Source organism: Acomys minous (genome assembly GCF_964271855.1).
Source record: "Acomys minous genome assembly, chromosome: 1".
In the NCBI taxonomy this organism is placed as follows: Eukaryota; Metazoa; Chordata; class Mammalia; order Rodentia; family Muridae; genus Acomys; species Acomys minous.
Genome location: NC_140483.1, coordinates 114,054,697 through 114,075,591, shown reverse-complemented (window position 1 = coordinate 114,075,591; position 20,895 = coordinate 114,054,697). Strand labels below are relative to the sequence as shown.

General features: G+C 42.5%; 1 protein-coding gene across 1 annotated transcript in view; it reads right to left on the bottom strand.

The window, feature by feature from the left end:
* The window catches only part of XKR4 (XK related 4), a 374,796-nt gene that overhangs the window by 9,533 nt on the left and 344,368 nt on the right, over positions 1–20,895 (bottom strand). Inside the window, exon 3 of the mRNA XM_084776633.1 lies at positions 3,969–7,535. Within this exon, the coding sequence (XP_084632759.1) occupies positions 6,589–7,535 (947 nt within the window). The 3' untranslated portion in view covers positions 3,969–6,588. The remainder of the gene's footprint in view (positions 1–3,968; positions 7,536–20,895) is intronic.

The window sequence follows — 20,895 nt, the reverse complement described above, 5'->3', positions numbered from 1 at the left end:
AAAAATCCGCCTAAACATTAATTTTGTGACATATAATATATTTAAAAATTTAGTAATATACAACAATGGAAATGAATTACCTTATAATGTGAAATTAATGTCATCTCAAAGTCTCTCTTTTTCATTCAGTAGTTTTGATTAGTTATTTTTTCAGCCTGCCTAACTGGCTAATAATTGGAGACATGGATAGAGTACAAGGAAAGAAGCCTCAGGTTACTTTAAATTTTAGACTCTATTTCGTGAAGAGCAGGGTCATGGAGTGGATACTGCTGACTAACGGAATCAAAACAAAACAAAACACCACACACACACACACACACACACACACACACACACACACACATGCACACACACTGAATCAAACTTGGGAAGTCACTTCAGGTTCATGTGATAGCGACTTCCATTTTGCACCATCGACAGCTCGTTTAGATTTTTCACTCTGGCATACATATTTGAATTTTATGAAATTTTCCTGGAAAAAAATTGGAATGTGATTCTGTTTTTCCATTTAACTTGCTGAATCAAAAGTAGTCTTTGGTGGGCTACCATTCTTGGAAATCTTTCAGTTGTTAGGAGAAGATGGGCCTAACTTTTCTCTTCATCTTTCCCTCGCTTCTCTGTGGTGGCACTGGAAAGCCACTTACCAGCTCTGGGCTGAAGCTGTGCCACCTGAAAACGATATAGTGGGGCTCCGAAATGAAGGGTAGTGGGATCCCGGAGGTAAAGGTCTTCAGTACAGTGCAAACGTATTTTAAATTATTAATAAGGATACTCTATCTGATATGGGACTCAAACAGCAAGGAAATCTATATACAAACAAAGCAATCAAAGTTACAGTCACCTTAGTTTGTTTTATATCAGTATAACATGCAAGCATTTTAACAAAATGATTAGGCAAGCCAGGAGCAGCCAGCATCCTTGAGTAGCAAAGCCAAGGACACCCAGGTTGCTAAGTTTTGCATTTCTGAGAACTATTACTGCACGAAATATAGTAAGAGTCTCGTCATTGCTTCCTCGTGGAGTCTAGAGGAGGGTCCAGGTTGACGCTGAGATTATCTAATGCCTTGACTACTCTTCAGGGAGTTCCTGAGCCCCTGTGGGCACATGGCTGCTTGCCACTTCTTCCATTTGGCTCTCTGGTGTGGTAGCTGCTTCTGAGCTAGCCTAATTGCTACAATTAGTAAAATTAAATGACTCATTATGCTTTCATCCAATTCCTCCCACATGCTGCAGTTTTACTTTGGAATGGGTAATGATCCTGTTGAGGCTGTCCATCACAGGAAAGTATGCAAGGTCTTGCGATATGCCCGTTTTCAGGATAGCAACTGGGCAAGACCTGCCAACAGAGAGCTTTGTGGTGACCTGACGCTATTGCAGGTGACTGAGAAAGGAGGAAGGATGTCACATGGTGTTTAGGTCATCTCTCACCTGGATACAGGTTGGGGAAAGAGACTCAGAAATGGGAACTCACGTGAAATCACCTACTCCTAGTCAAAGCTGGCAGAAGTAACAGCTTTGATTATTTTCAAAAGTGATACTAGATTACAGGTCAAAAGAATATGATTTGTGTCCATCACTAAAATTATAACAAGGTCTAGCCCAGTCCTGCTGTGTTGCCAGCTTCTGCCTCTCTCATCCTCCCAGAGTCAGATTCTGAAAGACAGTTGGAACTATTTTTAAAAGAGGCTTTAAGGAATTCTCCTTGGAAACATAAAAATGCAGGCATCTCACCCAAGCTTTATATAGAAACAGTCATGGCTAATGGCAAAGATATGTGGCAAATGCCAGGGAGCATATATTTAGTCTAGAAAGTAGTTCATTAGAATGAATTCATTGGATTTTTGTCTAAACATTGTGTCAGAAGTTGCTTCCACTCAGTAATATCTAGTGCATTTGAAAGTGACTATCACCCAATACAACTGTGTATGGACATAAAGGGGTTCCTTGGCTTAATCAATGTGTTCAAGGAACTTTGAAGTGACAAACAAAAAACAAAACAAAAAACAAAGACAAAACCCAAAAAATAGCCCCCCCCCAAAAAAAGACAAGAAAACTACTCCATTAAGACACTTAAAAGATGAGATGCTTAAGGGGGCTAAAGTTCATGCAAGCCAAGAAGCAAAGAATTGCATGGGTTATAGGCATAGACTGTAAGCATGGCTGGCTGTTTTTTAAAAAAGGGATAAATAGAAGGTTCTTGTCCACAGGCCACATATCAATAAAATGCCACTTTCTATACACCAAAGAGCCGAATGCACTTTTATCCTTTTCGTTTATATGGTAGCAACACTCCTGGAAGGGATCTCAAAAAATCATGAAGATTTAAGATGCTCCCAATCTAAATTTCTCTGTGTGAGAATTTGTGTGTGTATACTTACATCAGTGCATCAGTGTTTGTCTGTGTATCGTGTGTGTGTGTGTGTGTGTGTGTGTGTGTGTGTGTGTGTGTATGGAAGTACAGAAATATGCCATAGTGTGTGTATGGAGGTCAAAGGAAAACTTTGTAGAATTGGATCTCTCCTAACATTATTACATGAGTTTCAGGAATCAAACCCAGGTCAGGTTTGCATCTTTTTGCAATGATTTTTAGCTTTATTGCTGAGCCATCTTATAGGCACAACTCTATAAAGCTATCATCTATCTATCTATCATCTATCTATCTATCTATCATCAATCAATCTATCATGTATATATCATCTATAATTTAATCTACCTACTTAATGTACATGGATGTGGCTGTGCCTGCCCTGACATGTATGTGCACATCAGCTTGCTGGAGTCAGTTCTCCCTTCTGCCATGCGGGTTCTAGGGACTGAGCTCATCCTATCAGGCCTAGTGGCACCTGGGCCTGCCTGATAAACTGTCTCGCCGGCCCGTATCACTCCACGGATGCATAAAGCAAAGTAAACTGGGTGGTTATGGATTCACTATTTTACACTTATCCTCAGATTAGTTATCTTCAGATTATCTTTGTAGTTTGTCTGCTGCTAACACTTGAATTACAGAATCTTAACCTCTTTTAGATGAAATGTATTTCATCTATTGGACTAATAGTATTCTTCACAACTGAATTTTCACGGCCTGTCTGCAAAGGCAGCTCCTGAACTGGAAAATACACAGTTAAGCAGGATAATGTAAATATGCAGGGAATGTAAAGGACATAATCCCTTGGGAATCAGACTTTGATAGGTATGAAAAATTGCTTTTCTTCCACACAAATGGAGTCTCAGAATGGTTAAGGTGTATTTGTCTGGGTTCTGGAAATATGGATTAATTTATAATTGCTAATTAGAGAGGTTTTTTTTTTTTTTTTTAGAAAACATCACCATCCTGTGCAAACATTGAATACCACAGATAGTAAGTTCCTGCTTTTAAGTGAATCCAAGTGGACTTAGGCCCAGGAAGTCTCAGACCACATTTCCATTTGTATGCTAGCCATTGCTTCCTCCCCCTTTTGATTATTTTTCAGCTATTTTATGCACAGATCGATGTCATATGAAAATAACATTTTAGGAAGAATGAAAATTGTGCCCTTGTGCATTGATGATACCTCACTAAACCCTGCCTTCTACTGCTGATACCAGTGTTTATGTTCTACAACTGTCTGATGACACTGTATGCTTTCTGTATCAACAGAGAGAGATTAAGTGCTGCTGGAGCAGTATTACAATTGTTGTTGTTAGCTTTTCTTATATTTGAAAGTCACAGCTATAACATGGTAGATAATTTGCTTCCTTTAACAAGAATTCATCATTCACCAACATCATGATCTTCTCATAACTCAGGTCCAAGAACATTTGCGGTATTTGGGGCATGACCGGAAAAATTCGAGCCTTTTCCATCTATTTGACTACCTATATTATCATCAAGACAAAACACAGCACAAAACCTGCTGTTTGTACCTCAGCTGTTTTAACCCTTATCACGTCACAGACGATATCAAATTGAGAAGTAATTTAGAACTTACGTGCTGGGAGAGCAGAGGCTCCTGTTGGGTTGCTTGGCTGGACACTGATACAATGTATCTGTCATTCACTCACAGAACCAAAGCTGCAGTCCACCTGGGAAGGTCAGTCTTCGGAGCTCGTCAGTTAGAAGTTGTCTCAGAACTAATGAAGCTAATAGCTGAGGGTTCTGCAAACCAGCGCATTATCTGCCCAAATTATTCTGACTCCTTTCTACAGAGGAATGGGATGTGTTCACCATTTGCTAGAAGCCAAGTGTCTTCCTGGAGCTCTACTGTGTCAAGATAATATTTTTTCATTCCAACAAAAGGTTAGAGTGTGTGGTAGTGGAAATCTTGCTTGAAGGGTCAAGTCGTTATCAAAATCGTCTGTCTTTAAAATTAAAAAAAAACTGCTATGGGGCTTTGTACCAAAAGAAGTCCTAGGTTGAGCCCTCTGTCTCTTCCTGTGGATGTCACTTTTGGGGACCACAGTCTTTGGATGACACACCCACTTCAGGTGGTGGCTCTATAGCTTGGCTATATTAAGTGAATAATTAAGTGAAACCGACTTTCTTCCTTCTTTTTGTGTGACTTGGCTAATCTTTAATACATCAGCTGGGTTAATATAAAACCAGGCAAGAAAGTTTAAGACATCTTCCACTGTGGTCAGGTTGCTCTAATGGATGGATGAAAGAAATCACATCTTTGATCTCCTGGGAGACGTTGGCCAGTCTTCACAAAGCCCTTTCTGGTTAAGGTACTTCCCTCTTTATTTGATACTCTGATAGCACCCCTGGTCAGGTTCTTGGGGACATCAAATTGCAAAAAGTAAAGTGATCTCACCAGAGACAAGTGTTTTCAATCTGCCAAGGCAAGCTGATGGATTTGTAGACCAGATTCTGACATCCCAAGTGAATATGATATTTGACATATTTTAAATAATTCCAAGTCTATAAAAAAAGCAACGATGCCTATATGTACACCCTATATTTTTATTACAAAAATATTGAAATAATCCATGAGTTATTCCACTCTGCACCAACTATAAAAAAATACTATCAAAGTTTGACCGGCACTTTTAATGCAACAAAAAGCACCATGACCAAGGACACTGAGAACAGAAAGCGGGAATGTTTACTTGCTGTACGGAGGTATTTAAAACTCAGAAGCTTGTAAGAGTGCGACTTTACAGATGATTTGAATACAAATCTTAGCTGATGGAGTGGTAAGCCCTCAAGCAGTCCAGGCAGTTTTTCTTGTAGCATACACTGTATGCTCACACTTGCTACATGGTGTCCCAATGTTTCTAGGAGACACATCGCTTTGACCTCGGATGGGAGAGGTAAGTCTGTACACAGCGGAGAACCTGATTATTCTTCTCCTGTCTGCTTTGGGACACCACTTACTCTCAGTTTTGCGGGATTCCATATCAGTTTTGTGGTTGGACAAAGTTTGGCACTAGAAAGACGTGGCATGTAGTTTCCAGACTCAGATCTGCTCATTCAGCACCTGGAAACAGACCTGCAAAAGGCCCCCTCCCTCTTCCGTGGCTCTGGGGGTGCATACCAATTCGAGCTGCACACACCTGAGAGTCCGACTCTCATTTTGTCCCTCCCTCAACTGCTCTTTGTATATGAGTTGTATTTTTGCAATTGAATACTGAATCATGATTATCATTTAATCTACATCACGGATATTAAGCTCCTTGGTCTCATCAAAAGCCATACATGTACTGCATAGGATTTCTGTCATAAAGGGTGTTCTCAACTGCAAAACCTAAAGTAAAAAACAAATCCTGAAATGTATAGAAAAGGAATCATTTCATCAATGCTAGTACGAGTGTAAACACTTGAGTCTTGCTGTCCACTGTACAGGCTTTGTCACAGATGCTACTTGTTTACAAATGAGATGATGGTTTATGGACTCTTTTTAAGCACTACTACTTTCTTCCTGGAGTCTGTTGTGAGCTTTGCATCAAGGAAATCACCTAAGCTTTTTTTTTTTGTAATTTATTTTTATTTTATTTTATGTGTATGGGTGCTTTGCCTGCATATATGTCTGTGCACCATGTGTGTGCAGTGCCTGAGGAGGCCAAAAGGAGGCATTGGATCTGCTGGAATTGCAGTTGCAGTGAGCTATCAAGTGGGTGCTGGGTATCAAACCTGGGTCCTTTGGAAGAGCAGTCAGTGCTCTTAACCACTGAGTCATCTTTCCAGCCCCACCTTAACTCTTTTGATAGAGGGCTGGTTGTGGTGGTAGTGGTGGTGGTGGTGGTGTGAGTGAACATATTTATGAAAAAAAAATCAGTAAACTCCATCAAAATATCATAATGATTAGAGGCAACATTTTTCATAACAATGGTACCCTTCAGTGAATGTGCCCCAAGCCTGTGCCAGAGGAGTTTGGTAGCAACAGTCATACTAAGCTGGCATTGCCCTTCAAGGCGGAGTAAGAGACTCTCAGCACCGCTGGCTTGAATGGACACCAGCAGCAGGCAGTCAGCTGATGGAAGATCAAACCATACCATGACAATGGTTGGACTAAGAACATATAGCTCATTGCCCTACTCTTGAACAAAGGTGTCATTATCGCCACAGCACTGCTGTCATCCCTTCATGTGGACATTGTGGCTCCTTCTGTCTTATAAAGTGGTTTCATATTCCAGCCTCTCCTGAATAAGGGCATCGTCTTTGTACTGCAGCCTTGGAGGAGATGGGGAACATTCAAAGGCTAAAATGGCCTTTCTGAGGCTTCGGTCCAACACGTGTCTCTCCCACGCTGGGTACCTATTCCTGAACAGGTCAATTTTAATGACTGATTCTTCGATCCGTGGTGGTCGGGATGATGGCGTGGGTGGCGCTGTTGGTCTCACCTGAAACACAGGTACACATCCATCCCGCTCTGAAAATTTCTGATCACGGTCACTGGCAACACTGCGGTTATTGGAGATGGACCGCAGTGTGCTTGTGGCCACTTCTGGAGGCAGAGAGAAGGCAGTGGCAGGGTCATCACAAGCACAACTTGGAGACTGCCCAAATCTAGGCCCATTGGGATGGAAGAAGGCATAGTACATCAGCATAAAAACGACACCTGTTAAAAAGCTGCTGAAAACCACGCACAGTGCAGGGATGGCAAATGCATCCGCAATCTGGGGAGCTTTGTAGAGGTACCAGAGTGCACTCAAGGCTGTGTTTTCCAAAAGGATTACAAAATAGTAAATGAACAGCCTGCAGCGTGTCCTGCCTTCCTTGACATTGAACCAACTGAAGATGTAGATGATGCCCACTACCATGTCGAATACAATCTCTTCCCATTTGGTGATACAGAACTCTGTCTCACAGTGGACAATCCAGAAGGTCATGACACACCAGTGGAGGACAATGAATATCCCAAAATACAGTTGGAAAACTGAGGCAAAGAGGGCGAATGTGATGACCCTGGCGGCGATGGTGAAGAAATGCCAGCAGAACTGGATGATGACGGCCATGTAGCTGATGGGCTTTTTGTCATCTCGGGAATCCCGGAGAGCCTTCTGGTAGGAGGCTAGGGCCCAAGCCAAGGACACGAGGGAGGCTGCTGCTGTAAAACCTACAAAAGAAAACAGGAAGATATCTGTCAAATGTGAAAGGCAGAGATGATGTAGGAAGTCAAGTCAAATGGGCCTGGTGGCTTAGGGCATTCTAGCTAGAGCTAAGTAGAGCCTATTAATTTCTTTGAGTTTCAACTGGGCTGAACAGCCACATGGAAATCCTAGGAACCATCCTCCATAAAGTGGCAAACATTCTGAAAGGCCAGGAGTTAATGGGAACACAAACCCAACACATGATCCGAGATCTGGATAAGTGTTGGGACTAGTGTGTTGGTGTAAGTTGACCAAGGACCCTACTTTGTTTAGTGGGGAAACTGCCATATGCTAGAGAACTAGCTGTTGAAAAAGTACTGCCTTCAAGAATGACTGTGGCTGGCATTTGAAACCAGTGTCTTTGTTTAAAAATGCTGATCTCCAAGGCTTCCTATCAGCTTGGAGAGTTTTTCTATGCTTAAAAGGGACAGTAGTGAAAGAAACCAAACAGACAAGTGGCTGGTTTGCTTTTCTTTTCTTTTCTTTTTTTTTTTTTTTTGCTTCCAAGAAAGAATGATGTAGTGCATTCCCAGAGGCAGCTACTCCTTTATGCTAAAGGCCAGAGTTCATGGAACCAGTTTGCTCCTATTTTTTTTTGTGACACCTGCTGTGCCATTCCTCTTTTTAAAAATTAATCAGTGAGGCAAAGAGGGTGATTGTAGCCCCATCTCTCCTCACATCTCAGTCCTACCCTCCCTCCCCTCTCCTTCCCCCATCCCCTATTCCCTAGAAAAGGTCAACCCCCCCACCCCCACTTCCCACCCATCCTAGCTCATCACGTCGTATCGGGGCTGAGCGTGTCCTCTTCCCCTGTGGCCTGGCAAGGCAGTCCTGCCAGGAGGAAGTAATTGAAAAGCTGACAAGAGAGTCCATGTCAGAGAGAGCCACATGAAGCCTGAACTGCTCATCAGCTACATTTGTGTAGGGGGGGCCTAGGCCCAGTCCAGGCAAGGTCCTTGGCTGATGATTGTGCCTCAACAGGTCCCTCTGAGCCCTGGTGAGTTGGCTCTGTTGGTCTGCTTGTGAAACTCCTGTCTCCTCTATGTCCTTTCTCCTTCCCCCCATTTCCCCCCAAGGCTTCCTACACCTCACTCAGTGGTCTGTGCCATTCCTCTTAACGTTATCCAGTATTCTCCTTGCTTTTGTACCTGCTAACTGCCCTTGCTGGAAGGAAGCAACATCTACTCACTGTCATTTCTCTTTTAGGTTCTTGTAAATTAAAAACCACACGGAAGTCACTTTTTTTATAACTTATCATCAGCTCCAGTTGGTTAGTATTTTCTAGGAGAGCAGATCACTCCACTGAGGTTCTGTATTCTGGCTCTCTCCACTGTGTCCCAAAATTCATGTGTACGGTCCATCTGTGGACACAGTTATCCTTAAAACACGAAGCTTCACTCCGAAAGACTTTCGGAGAGTTCTCTTTTGTCAATCTGTGTGGCACCTGGCTTGCTTCAGGAGCAATGACAAAATTTTCCAAGACTAAGAAAGTCTCATGACTTGCAAATTTCATCTGGCTTTTCCCTCACCAGACCTGTCATTAATCATAGGTGGGCTGCACTATAATACCCCTGCCTTCAGAAATGATAGAAAATATGTGGAATTGGGACTTAAAAATACTTTTATTGAAGAAACCTTTATTTCTCTCATTCACTCATGAGAAATGAATTTTTAAAGCAACTATGATGGAAGAGACTAAAACTCATGGGGAAAAAAACCCACCGAACTCTAACAATCACTTTTTACATCTTTGGTCAAGGTGAATACTCCAAAATATTTTTAAAAATAGGTTCTAGTAGTCACTTCTCACCTTTCTCCCAATGAATCAAGTAGAAATATCTTTTCATTTTTGTGGGCACTGGGACAGATTTTTTACCTAGCCAACACACACAATGCTAATTGCTAGACGTCTTACTCGGCTATGGATGGTCAGAGATTACCACACAAAGTAGCTTATGATATCCCATTTCTATGTATTGGAAACTACCCATTACAGAAAATTCAGGTATGAGAAAGAAGAGTTTAAAAAAAAAAACCAAAACACAGAGAACCGGAAAGGATGGGAAACAAAAAGCTGACAAGGCCATACATGTGACCAACATATTTATGATGAATTTGTGGTCGAATAATAAAGATTGTGCCATTTTCATCTGAACACCTTTACTGCACAGCCCCGCAGCTGCTTGTCTCCTCTCTTCATCTGTAACATTTTCGGGATTACATCATCAGTCACTACCACCTCCGCTTTGAGATGGTCACACATAGGCTAGTTCCAAACCCCAAACCCTTCACCCATCTCTGAGCACTGGGGATACTGAATGCTGCAAGAAACCTCTTGACCAGACTGCACTCTATCTTTGCCGGAGCTCCTGAGCATTTGGTTTCCTGTGAAGCCTCTTTGCTTTCCACATGTTAGCTCTCTGCAGAAAGTGCTCAAGTGCAGAACATCTGGGAAAGGCAACTGGCTTACGGTCAGGCCCCTGCAGACCAAGGAACCCTTTGACCTGACCAGGGATGTTGTTACAGGGATGTCTGTTTTCTAATGCTGTGAAGCAGGTTGAACATCCTCAATAAAGAGAGAAAAAAAATCTCAGCAGCTCCTAAACCCCCAAGTTTTGGTGTGCTTACATGGCACTGTGGGTGGAAAGCTTTCCATCTGGCCTCATGGGACGGGTCACAATTAAAATGCAGTTGCACTAAAAACACGGTGTAAAGTGACCATTAGAGCATGTGTACAAGGCATATACGAAACAAATGAATTTGTGTTTGACTTGAATCTCATATTTAAAAATGTATAAACATGTCTAAACAAATATTTTGAATTCCTATGCCATAATTAAAAATTAGAAATACTTCTTGTCCTAAATTTTAAGATAAAGTGTCACCTTGTAGTAGCTGTAAGCTACTACATTATTATAAAGTTATCTGTTGTCAAATAAAAATATAGACAGTGAATTGCTTCCAAATTTTCCTGTAATCCTGCCTATGTTACACACTGGGAAGTGAAGACTGGCTGAAAGTACAAACAAGAACACTTTGGCTTACTTTGATTTCTGCATATATGTCTTATAGTTAAGAGGCTCTATATCGGGGAGGTACTCACAGCAATCTTGACCTTTTTAACCATGAGTGGGAGTGTCCTTTACATTTTTCCAGTTGATTAATTTTTTCTTTTCTTTTAAAAATGTGTTTTTAATTAAAACAGAATTAAATCACTTCTCCTTTTCCTCTTACTCCCTCCAACCCCTCCCTAGTTACCCTCCCTCCAGCCCCTCCCCAGTTACCCTCCCTCCAGCCCCTCCCCAGTTACCCTCCCTCCAGCCCCTCCCCAGTTACCCTCCCTCCAGCCCCTCTCATTACTCTCCCAGTCTGAAATTGATAGTCTTTTTCATTATTGTTAATTCGTAGGTACGTACGTATGTATGTATGTATGTATGTATGTATGTATGTATGTATGTGTATGCATAAATATATACACATTCTCCATTTAGCAGTAAACTATTACAAGACAAACATAGATCTAAACAGAAGTTCAGGACCATTTTAGAGTTAAGATCCCTGGTGTGAATTTCTTTTTCTAAATCTACCTTCAATAATCCAGTTTTATTTCTTACAAATTACAATAGAGCAGTGATAAATTCACACCCACCATGGTGCGCTTAGAGTATAAGCTCCTTATGCAAATAACACCAGCTTGGTTACTTACAATGCTTAAATTACATGGGTGGTACAGTCAGTTACCCTGAAGTACATCAGTGCATACTTATACAGCAGGGATATTTTCTTCCCCACATCACGGTAAAACTAACACCTTCAGTCAATTCAATATCAACACAACACGTTATACTAATCTACCATCAGTTTTCCATCTTTGTCAAATGACCTTGATGGTGTCCATTCCAGTGTTGTCAGTACAGGGCTGAATCCAGGATAAGGTTTTACATTCAGTAGCTCCCTCTGTTTAGTTTTCTGTGCTATGGAATGTTTTTTTCCAGGCTTTCTTTGCTTCATCATGACACTGGAATATTCTGAAGAGCATGGTGTACCACTATAGAGAAGCCGTAGTCCTCATTTGAGGTCTACTTTTTCTTTTCTTATGATTACCTTTGGCTGAGATACTCTAGTTTTCCCACATTAAATACTGAACTATAAAGGTTCTTTGGACAGTCTCTGCGTGCTTTATTTAAGGAATGACACACACGTCCTAGGCAAACTTTATCCTTGTGGTTAAAAGCAGATGGAGGCACTTAAGCAGGTTACATAATTTCTTACTGAGATAAACTAGATAAGGACCCCTGGGCTTACCCAGCTCAACAAGTGACCTCACTTTGTAGGGAAGAGCCTGAGGCTTACTCTTAACAGGATAAGTGGTTTATCTCCCCCCCCCCCCTTAATCTACCTCAAAGCTGACTCTGGCTTTCTCTCAAGAAGAGACTCTGTTGGCTATGTTATGTTTCTCTGGAGTCTTTTCTTCTATCTACAAGCTCTTTTCCTGGGCCTCCATCATCTTAAGAAACACCCACTCACTAGATTCTCACTTCATTGTTATTTAAGGCACGCTTCCTGCTGCTTTTGACTTTCTGGTTCTGTCTATGGTCTTTGAGCTTCTGACATTGCTTGGGAAGTAGCTCTGGGCCTCGCCCTTCCCAGCCTTAATCATTCCATATCCTGCTATGCCTCAACTCTAACATCCACCCTCGCCACACTCCCTTTTGAGTTCTGGAACCCTGTCTGTTTATGCGAGGCCTCACCTGGAAGCAGCCTGGCTTTTGGGGGACAAAATTTACTTTGTCTTGGAAAGAACAACCCCCCCCCCCTTTGTCTTCCCTGCTGTTTGTCTACATTCTTCTCAGAATGAGAGAGAACACGAATTAGGCAGGGTGCCGCAGTTCCAAGAATAGGGCTTATGTGCAGCCCGAGTGAAACGTCATATATCAAAGCCACCCAAAGCCATGTATTCTGATGCAGCGCCCAGCATTCAGTCAGGCTGTGTCCACAGGATCCTGGAGCTTTGCTTTGCTTCTTACTGTGTCGCAGTCTGGCAACCAGTCTGACTTTGAATAAAACGATCATGTGGTTGAAATGACAGTTAACTCTATCATTCAGAGTTTGTAGAGAGATCAGAAGACAGATAGATCGATGATATACAGTTGATAGAGAGATGATAAATATTCTTCCCTTTGGATTAGAGTTGCAAAGGATACAACGATCTTGGAAATAACTGCATTCTCAGTGGTTTAGTTTTGGATTTGTAGGCGAAGGCAGGGCTGTTTTGGCCCTCAAATTTGTGCCTTTAATACTGAAGTCAGAGCTTAGTAAGCTACAGGCAAGTTCCCAGAAATTGTTCAAGAAGTTCACCTAGTTTGACTGAAGACTTTTCAGAACTGTATGTGTGCAACACCAACTACTAAGTCATCTGGTGACTCAGTAAGCTGACGTTGTCCCTGCCAGGCACTGTAAGGGCGCAGTAACCATACTTCTTATGTGCTTTTTAGGATGTCTTGCCCCATAGATCTGCCTTTATCTTCTTCCCTTCTCTTTAGCTTTCCTTCCTTTCTCTTCCTTCCATCCCTTGATCTTTTCTCCCTTTCCTTAATTATACTCTTACTTTTGTTTCCTCATGTTTTGGGCTGCTATTGAACACACAACTTGGAATTTAATTATTTAAAAATAAGTGATTTTATCAGTGAAGAAAGTTTTAATGTTGCCCAATCCTAACCTCAAACTTAAAAAAAAAAGTAATTCACCAGTAGCCTGTGCAATGGTTGGTTGGTGTTTGGCCTTCAAAGTTGGCTTGTTTTAACCTTGGTTCTCACTATGTTGTTGGTAACATGGAGGGAGCTTTAAGAGGTGAGGCCTGATGTGGAGTTGATGAGGGATCTATCACATGAATAGATTATAGAAATGTGTCTGATCTCTCCCACCAGAATTAACTGTTTACCACTTCTCCAAATGCCTTTTGTTACAAACACACATATACCTGTCACTGTGATGCCATCTGCTTTTAGGCTTTCTCCAGAAGAAAGCAGTTGAAGGCTGGTTTGATCTGACACTTTCCCTGAGGCCTTGCTGTTTGGGAAAGGGACACAGCTCTTTTATTAAAATCAGGAACATGTCCAAGCAATGGCTTGGACAATGGCCTTGGGTGAATGGTGACTTCAGAACACACTCCCTGCAGCAAAAGCTGACAAGCACCTATTTACCCAGGAGGCTAAGATCAGCTTGATAGCAGGGGTAGGGGGGCTGGTGGTTTGGGGGCCTGAGGGAGTTGGGGTGCTGCGGGGTAGGGCCGGGGGAGGAGGGAACCAAGCTCTGTGTGAGAAGGGATACCACCCACCTATGGACAAAGTGAACCTGGACGCATTTCTTGGCTGGCACACTGAGGACATCAGGAAGTGACCTCTTTGTTGAAGTCAGATGGACAGCAATCGGACCATAAGGCACACCCTTATTCTGCCCCCCAACTTTTTTTTTTTTTTTTTGCGGGGGAAGTGTGTCTTATGGTGGTAAACATATGGTACACAAAAGCAGACAGGATGATACCAGCATGCCTTCCCATTGGAATTAATCAAAAGCTGGTCTAAAGCTCTGAATACTTTCTCCTCTTTACGGCAGTGCCGAGCTAAGCCACAGCCCCATTGCAGAGGAGCATCCTGACACTGTTGCTCGGTAAGAAACTTCCCAGTTTCCTCAGAGTGCAGCTCACAGTCACAGACATGAACATCTGCTGCTCTGTGTACATGTGCAGGTGTGAGCATGAGGCCTATCTATGTTTTTGTCCAGTTTAAATCCTAGGGTAACTTTCAGAGGCAAGTATGATTTTGTAAACAGGAAAAACAAGGACCAGAGGCCAGCTAAGTCACTTTTCAGAGCTCCTGATATTAGCAAGGAGTCCAAAGCTGTCATCACACAGAGGTTGGAGTGGTTAAGTTCTGACCCAGACAATGACAGTGAGTTCTAGACTCTCCCATAATCATGACGTATGGTCTATCCTCACGTGAACTGCTGATTAGTTCCTACAACCTGTTCAAGAGGTCCTACAATTAATACCATCTCCTTAGGTATCAGACTACTAATGGGTCCTATCTGTTTGCTAGTCTCAACCCATACATAGCAGCCATGTTTATACCTGGCCAAAGACTCCTATTTGGAATTATTTTCATGAAATGGATCAGAATCACAGGCTACGGGGAAGGAAGGAAGCTTTCTTTTCTCTTTGTGCTTCTTGGTTTATTAAGATGGTTCACTTAGTCTTGAATTGTTGTCCAACTTGAGCTGATAGTATTAGGTTACAGAATTAATGTCCAAAACCAGAATGCTGTTCAGTTTCTTTGACATGTTTAGAGCCTTAGAATTGTAAGGAGAGTGTCAATCCCCCTTGTTAGCCAGAAGGTAATGGGGAAGTACAAAGCTTTCTGCTCTCTGTCCTTTGCTGAGTACTGTGACACTAAAGAAAACATGTCAGTGTTTAGGGGCTCTGACGCTCTTCCAGTCTTTGTACTCAGAGGTCTACTTGATCTTTATTTTGAATCTTGTGATAGCTCCCATTAAAATAGTTAAGTGTTTTGCTTAGTTTTGCCAGGGATACACACACATTCATTTTGTAATCCATCTCAGGATTTCCCTGTCTCTGAAAAGCAAACTGTAGACTACCATGGAAATGACAGAGCAACACTCCAGGAAAATCTTCCCCGTGTTCATGTGAAAGAGGTTGAAGCAATTTGGAAAACTTATTTGCTTCGTGTAAACTCTAAGAGAACTAAACTTTTCCTGAGAGTCTTTGATGAATAGTTTGGGCTTCACAGGGCACATGGTTCTCTGTCGTGACCATGCGAGCTAATAGTGAAAAGCAGCCACAGACAGTATGTGCATGAGAGAAGAGGATTGGTACAACACACATGCTTTAGCTCTTTGCCTCCTTACCTGATGTTTAGACACATGCCAGACAGCAGACAGATTAAAAACAATTATTTTAATGTTACTCTTCATAAATGGAAACATCTGAAGCCAATTACTAAACCCGATGACCTTAGGAAGACATTGCATATGGCTGCCTGTGTCACAGTTCCAGATGGTTTCTGCCAGCTTGGAAGCTCAGAAGCCATGCGTCTAGTCAACTAGCCAAGCAAACTACAGTAAACCTCTTAGTTTTGTTACATCCCCCACAGAGGCTGGAGCTGGGCCATGAATAAGGAAGATGGGCTACCTCTTTATCCCTAAAGGAATCTAATAAAGAACACAGGGTGTGCAGTTATATGAACTTACTCATTTTAAAGAAATGGGTAGGAATTTACTAAGTGAAAGGGACTAGATGGTCCCTGAGTTCCAGCTGGTCTGTCACATGTCATATGCTCCTTTCTGTACCCTGCTTCCCAGAAGGCAAGCTCCTCCTCTCAGCATGGCCCCTGATTGTGCCAGTACAGATGTCAGAGGGGAGCTTTATGTTCCTTCTGCCAAATGTCCTCAGGGTGCACTTGCCCTCTGTCATGTGTGTGGATTCAGCGGCCCACATGATGCAAAGCATATACTAATGTTACCAGCATTAATGGTTTACTGGTCTGCTTAAAGGGACTGTAAATGTGGTACAAGCCTGGATGAGTGACAGTGACTGGTACTGAGTTTAGTTTCTGTGAGGCCCATCTGGTCATGCACATCCACAGTTATTCATTCATAAAGAACATGAAAATGTGCCCTGGCATGGTGACATTAAATCTCACTCACCAACTGGGATCCAGGTACATGAAATTAGGGGGGGGGAGGGCGAGGCATGTGTTGGTTAGGTGGAATGGGTAGAGACAGTGTTGCCACATGATGTTTATGATGACACTAGGTGAAATGATATTGATGCTGAGAACATTGGGAGCCAAAGCTCTTTTCTGGTAGGAGAGATGGGAAGAAGAGAAAAAATGACTCTGTCAAGAAAATTAGTATCTATGGTGAAGGAATTTCCACAGGAAAGAACATGGGATGAGATACATGGGGGTAAGCCATCTTTGACTTACATGAGGGATATTATATCTCACAAATTCCAAGATTATCATCTTTGCTGTCCTTTCTCCTTCTCTCTATCCACTTGGTTTTATTAACTTGTGCAGAGAAAGCATGCTATTTTATTTGAATGAAAGAGCTGCTCATCAGAGGCCATGCGATCGAAAGGCAAGGTATGGTATATGTCTATGATGGTTCATTTTAAGTGTCAACTTGATTGGATTGAGACGCCCCTGGATAGGATCAGTGAGTCATACATACCTTGTTGTATCGTGAGGCCTTTCTAGAGAGGATTAGACAGTGGGGAGGATCCAACCTGAACACTGAGGATAACTTCCCATTAACTGAGGTCTCAGTGGTAGAAAAGAAAAGAGGAATAAGACAGCCAGAGCTGGCTTGCTTGCTCGCTCGTCCCAAGCCCTAGCAGCTCTAGTACGAGCTTCTTCACCATAACATGATGACCGGAAACCTCTGTCATCCATACACGGAAACTCCTGAGACAGTGAGCCACAAAAAGGCCTACTTCCCTCAGGAAGATGTCACACGAAATGAAAATCTAACACCTTACTGTGCAGCTTTGCAGAAAAGGATGGGGCAAGAGGTTGGGTGATTTTTTTTTTCTTGGCAAAGTCCAGGTAAGAGGGACAGTTGGTCCTCAGGTCCTTCTGGAATTTGTGCAAAAAAGATGAGTGTCTAAGTGTCTGTCCAACTTCACATGTGGATTATAATATGGAGGTCAAGCTAGAGGCCTCTCCTAAGGCTGGAACTTGGGAGGAAAAGGGAAGAGCGCAGAGGTGGGAGTTAGTGGGAACACGAGAAAGGCTGCTGCCTCCAGCTGTTCTGAGGTCCCTGTAGCAGAGCAGCTCCTCGGATTGTTCTTGATGATTTTTCCTAGCTTTCACCCCCTCATCAATTTCTTGCAGCCATTGTAAAGTTTGTTAAGAATATCTTGCCTTTAATATAACATAGTTTTCTATGCCTTTGTCATGATGCCAAATACCTCTCCCACCGTATGGAGTTAAAGAGCAGGACAGAGCTTCCTCTGGTAGGAGGGGGCTAGAATCTCAGCTTCTTCTCTATTTTCCATGGGTTGCCTCAATTTTTAAGCCACCAATAAAAAGAACTAGGACTCTTGAGGATGGCTTGCTCTTTAGTATCGCCTTCTGATTAGTCACCACCTTTGTCTCCTCATAGTTTCTCAAGCTCTTCCTTTTTTTGGAGTGGGGGGTGGGGAGGGGTCTGAAACACTTCCTATGTAATACTCAGTAGTTTTGAGAAAGTAGAGGCTCAGAGAAGAAAGGGCTTCAGAGCAACTGGCCACGGGATAAAAACTACCTAAGCCTGTGTCACACTGCTCCTCCATGCCTCTGCTGAGCCAAGCTGGTCCTGTCCAGGATTTAGAATTAGTGGTGGGTGGGTATGGATCTGTCGTCTTTGAGTGAATGAGCGCACTGCATCACCTCTTACCTCTTCTTTCCAAGTCTGAGACTCCATCAGATTCCACTCTATGCTTCAAGCGAACTGTCTGCAGTGGTGTCTAAGCAAGTTGCTCCCTAGCTAAAAAGTCTCAGAGACTCTCTTTATGGACACATACAAGAAGTGAGCGTGGAGTCTTTGCACAATCTCCACTTCCTGCAATGTCAGGAAAGACTTCTGCCACTGCCCTGGAACTCAGTGGCCTATCCTTCCATTCCTCCTGCCTGCAGGTCACAAGGCCCTGCCTGGCCTCACAGCTTCTTGTCACACACCACATCACAATGCTTCACTTCTAGGAATCTGCCTTGACTGAGACATGCTTGACTCCTTGTCCCCTAAAATGCAGTGGTGGGCCCTTCTGCCTGTGGCGTGCTAGTGTGAGCCCTAACCACCTGCAAACAGATTAGATGTTTAACTCTCAGCATGAGGGAAAGGCACTCTGTGGAAGTGTTTTCAAGAAAGCTTATAAATATTAGGCATTTTCTCTACTGTTCAAAAGATACAGTCTAAGGGAAGGGGCCAACAATGTGGGTTACTGGATATGGCTATAAAATTTCTTGTAGGAAAATCCCTGGGTGTGAGAGATGCCTTCCTTCTGAAAGGATAGCTGATCACACCTGTCAAGGAGCCTTCTAACTTAGCATTTTTGCACGATGTGGCCCATTGGGGGCCCTCAAAACTTCTACGTGACAGCTTGGCTTCAGACTGGACAGTATTGAGACCCCCCTCAACTGCCCTTTCCTATCACAACCATATTTTGAGAATTAACAAGCCTCTCATCAGCTGGGGGGTGGTGGAAGCTTTGAACGGGTGGAACCTGATGGGTACCTAGACTCTTTGCTTCCTTTTGTATTTTTTTGGCTATGTAGTACAAAGCTTTTATGGCCTGTGCTCTGGTTATGATGTGTAGCACAAAGCAACAGGACCAATTGATTATAGACTGGAAACTCTCAAACTGTCAAACTTGGTTAACATTCTCTCTTCATAAGTTGGCTTTTTTATATATATTTTGTTATAGTAGCAGAAAGCTGACTAACACATTTATCCTCATACATAATCGTGGCAAGATTCATTCCTAATCACAGTTCTTAGAATAGAGGGAGCAAATATTTTTAGGTTTTTTTCTTAATTGTTGTATTTTTTTGAATAGCAAGTCTTATGTCGGAATATATAACTTGAAATGATCTAAGGTTGCTGCAAGATTGAGATGACTATGAATATTTATGGACAGAATAAACAAAAGAAAGAGAGAGGAGCCATGCTGTGCTTGCTGGGCTGGGAGACTTGCTTATCCAGTAGGCTTTTGTGGGGCCTGTAGGCTGTAGTGAACTCATACACACCTTCCATAGGGTGACATGTATCTTGCATGGTTGGGCATCCCCTGTTGATTAGGAGAACAGCAACTCACAGTTTAGCTGCTGGAGACAACAGACCTTGGCACTGGGCCATTCTCCTGTGCCTGAGCTATTACTGTATAGCTTTGGGGACACCATCCTTACTTCTTTTCATCATTGACCTGTTAATTAAAGCGGTTATATTTTGGCCTCAATTAGCCTTGGGGTTGACTTTTAATTGGGGAGTATTACTCGGATGTTCTTCTGTCAAGAGCTTCTGTGATTTAGCTGCACACTTGCCTCTGTTTTCTGGAGTTATGTGAACACTCATATGATACTATTTGTGCTCATCAGGACAAAAAGATTCGAATCTTGTTCTGATGTGTGCGCCGATGCTTGTTAAAGTGAACACCAAGAAATTCCTCAGAGGCTTCTGGGTGACCGTACTGGGAGCCTGGAGCCTGCCGCATTGTTCTTCCTAGTCACCCACACACCTCAGGACTGCTGGGCTAAGTTTACCTCTAATGTACAACAGGACTTTATGGAAGACTGAGCAAACAAACAAATCTCAAGGATGGTAGAGCAAAACAAACAAACAAATAAACCAGACAATCTTGGCTTGGGGATATAGCACACTAGTAACCCCAGCACTCCGGATGCAGAAACAGGACATTCCTAGGTTTTAGACAAACCTGGGTGACATAAAATATTCAGGGCCAACCTGAGTGACATGGGGAGACGGCTGGGGTCATAGTTCAGTGGTAGAACACAAGCTGACTATGCAGTGACCTCCACGTGCTGGCTCTGTCCCCAGTAAAGGAAGCTGATCTAGGAATTGAAGATGATGCCACAAGACACCACAGGGCTCGCAAGCACATGGTTACATTTGGCTGAGAGATCTGCTGAAGGGGAGCAAGATGAGTGGGGTATCTTTGCCTGGATTTTAATGTGGCTATTCTTAGCAGAGGATTTCCCTGTGACAGCAGCTAAGTGGTCTTCATGGTTAGGGGAGATCTGGAGGTTTATGTTGGTGCACTATCCTGGTCACTGTCATTCTCTCCTGTAGTTTTGGGAAATATGTCAGTTTGGATACTTTATAAAAATGTAAGTGTATCTCATCTAAATGAATAATTTTTATTTCTGGAAAATTGACTTTTATTTTACATTGAAATAAACTCTTCTGGGAGGATTATTACTTATTTGTGATCTTTACTCATGTCCAAAAGCTGAAGATTCAAGAAGGAATTCTGATTGTGGATGTTTTAGTACAATTTAATGAGTAAATAATTTTTTTATGTATACTCATAAAAAAGAAGAGAAAAACCAAAGCAAAACAAGACAGTAAAGGAACTGAATGCAGTTTAAGGGTTACACTTGTAGTGTGAGTTTGCAGTTAAGTTTTGGCTCCTTCAAAATTTGCCTTTTAAGGCAAGATAGGCTGCAGTTAGGTGTATCAGAAGAACTTAATGTCCTGTTATAGCTAACCTCAGTGTACCCCACTATTATTGCCAGGGTAGATCATGAACGC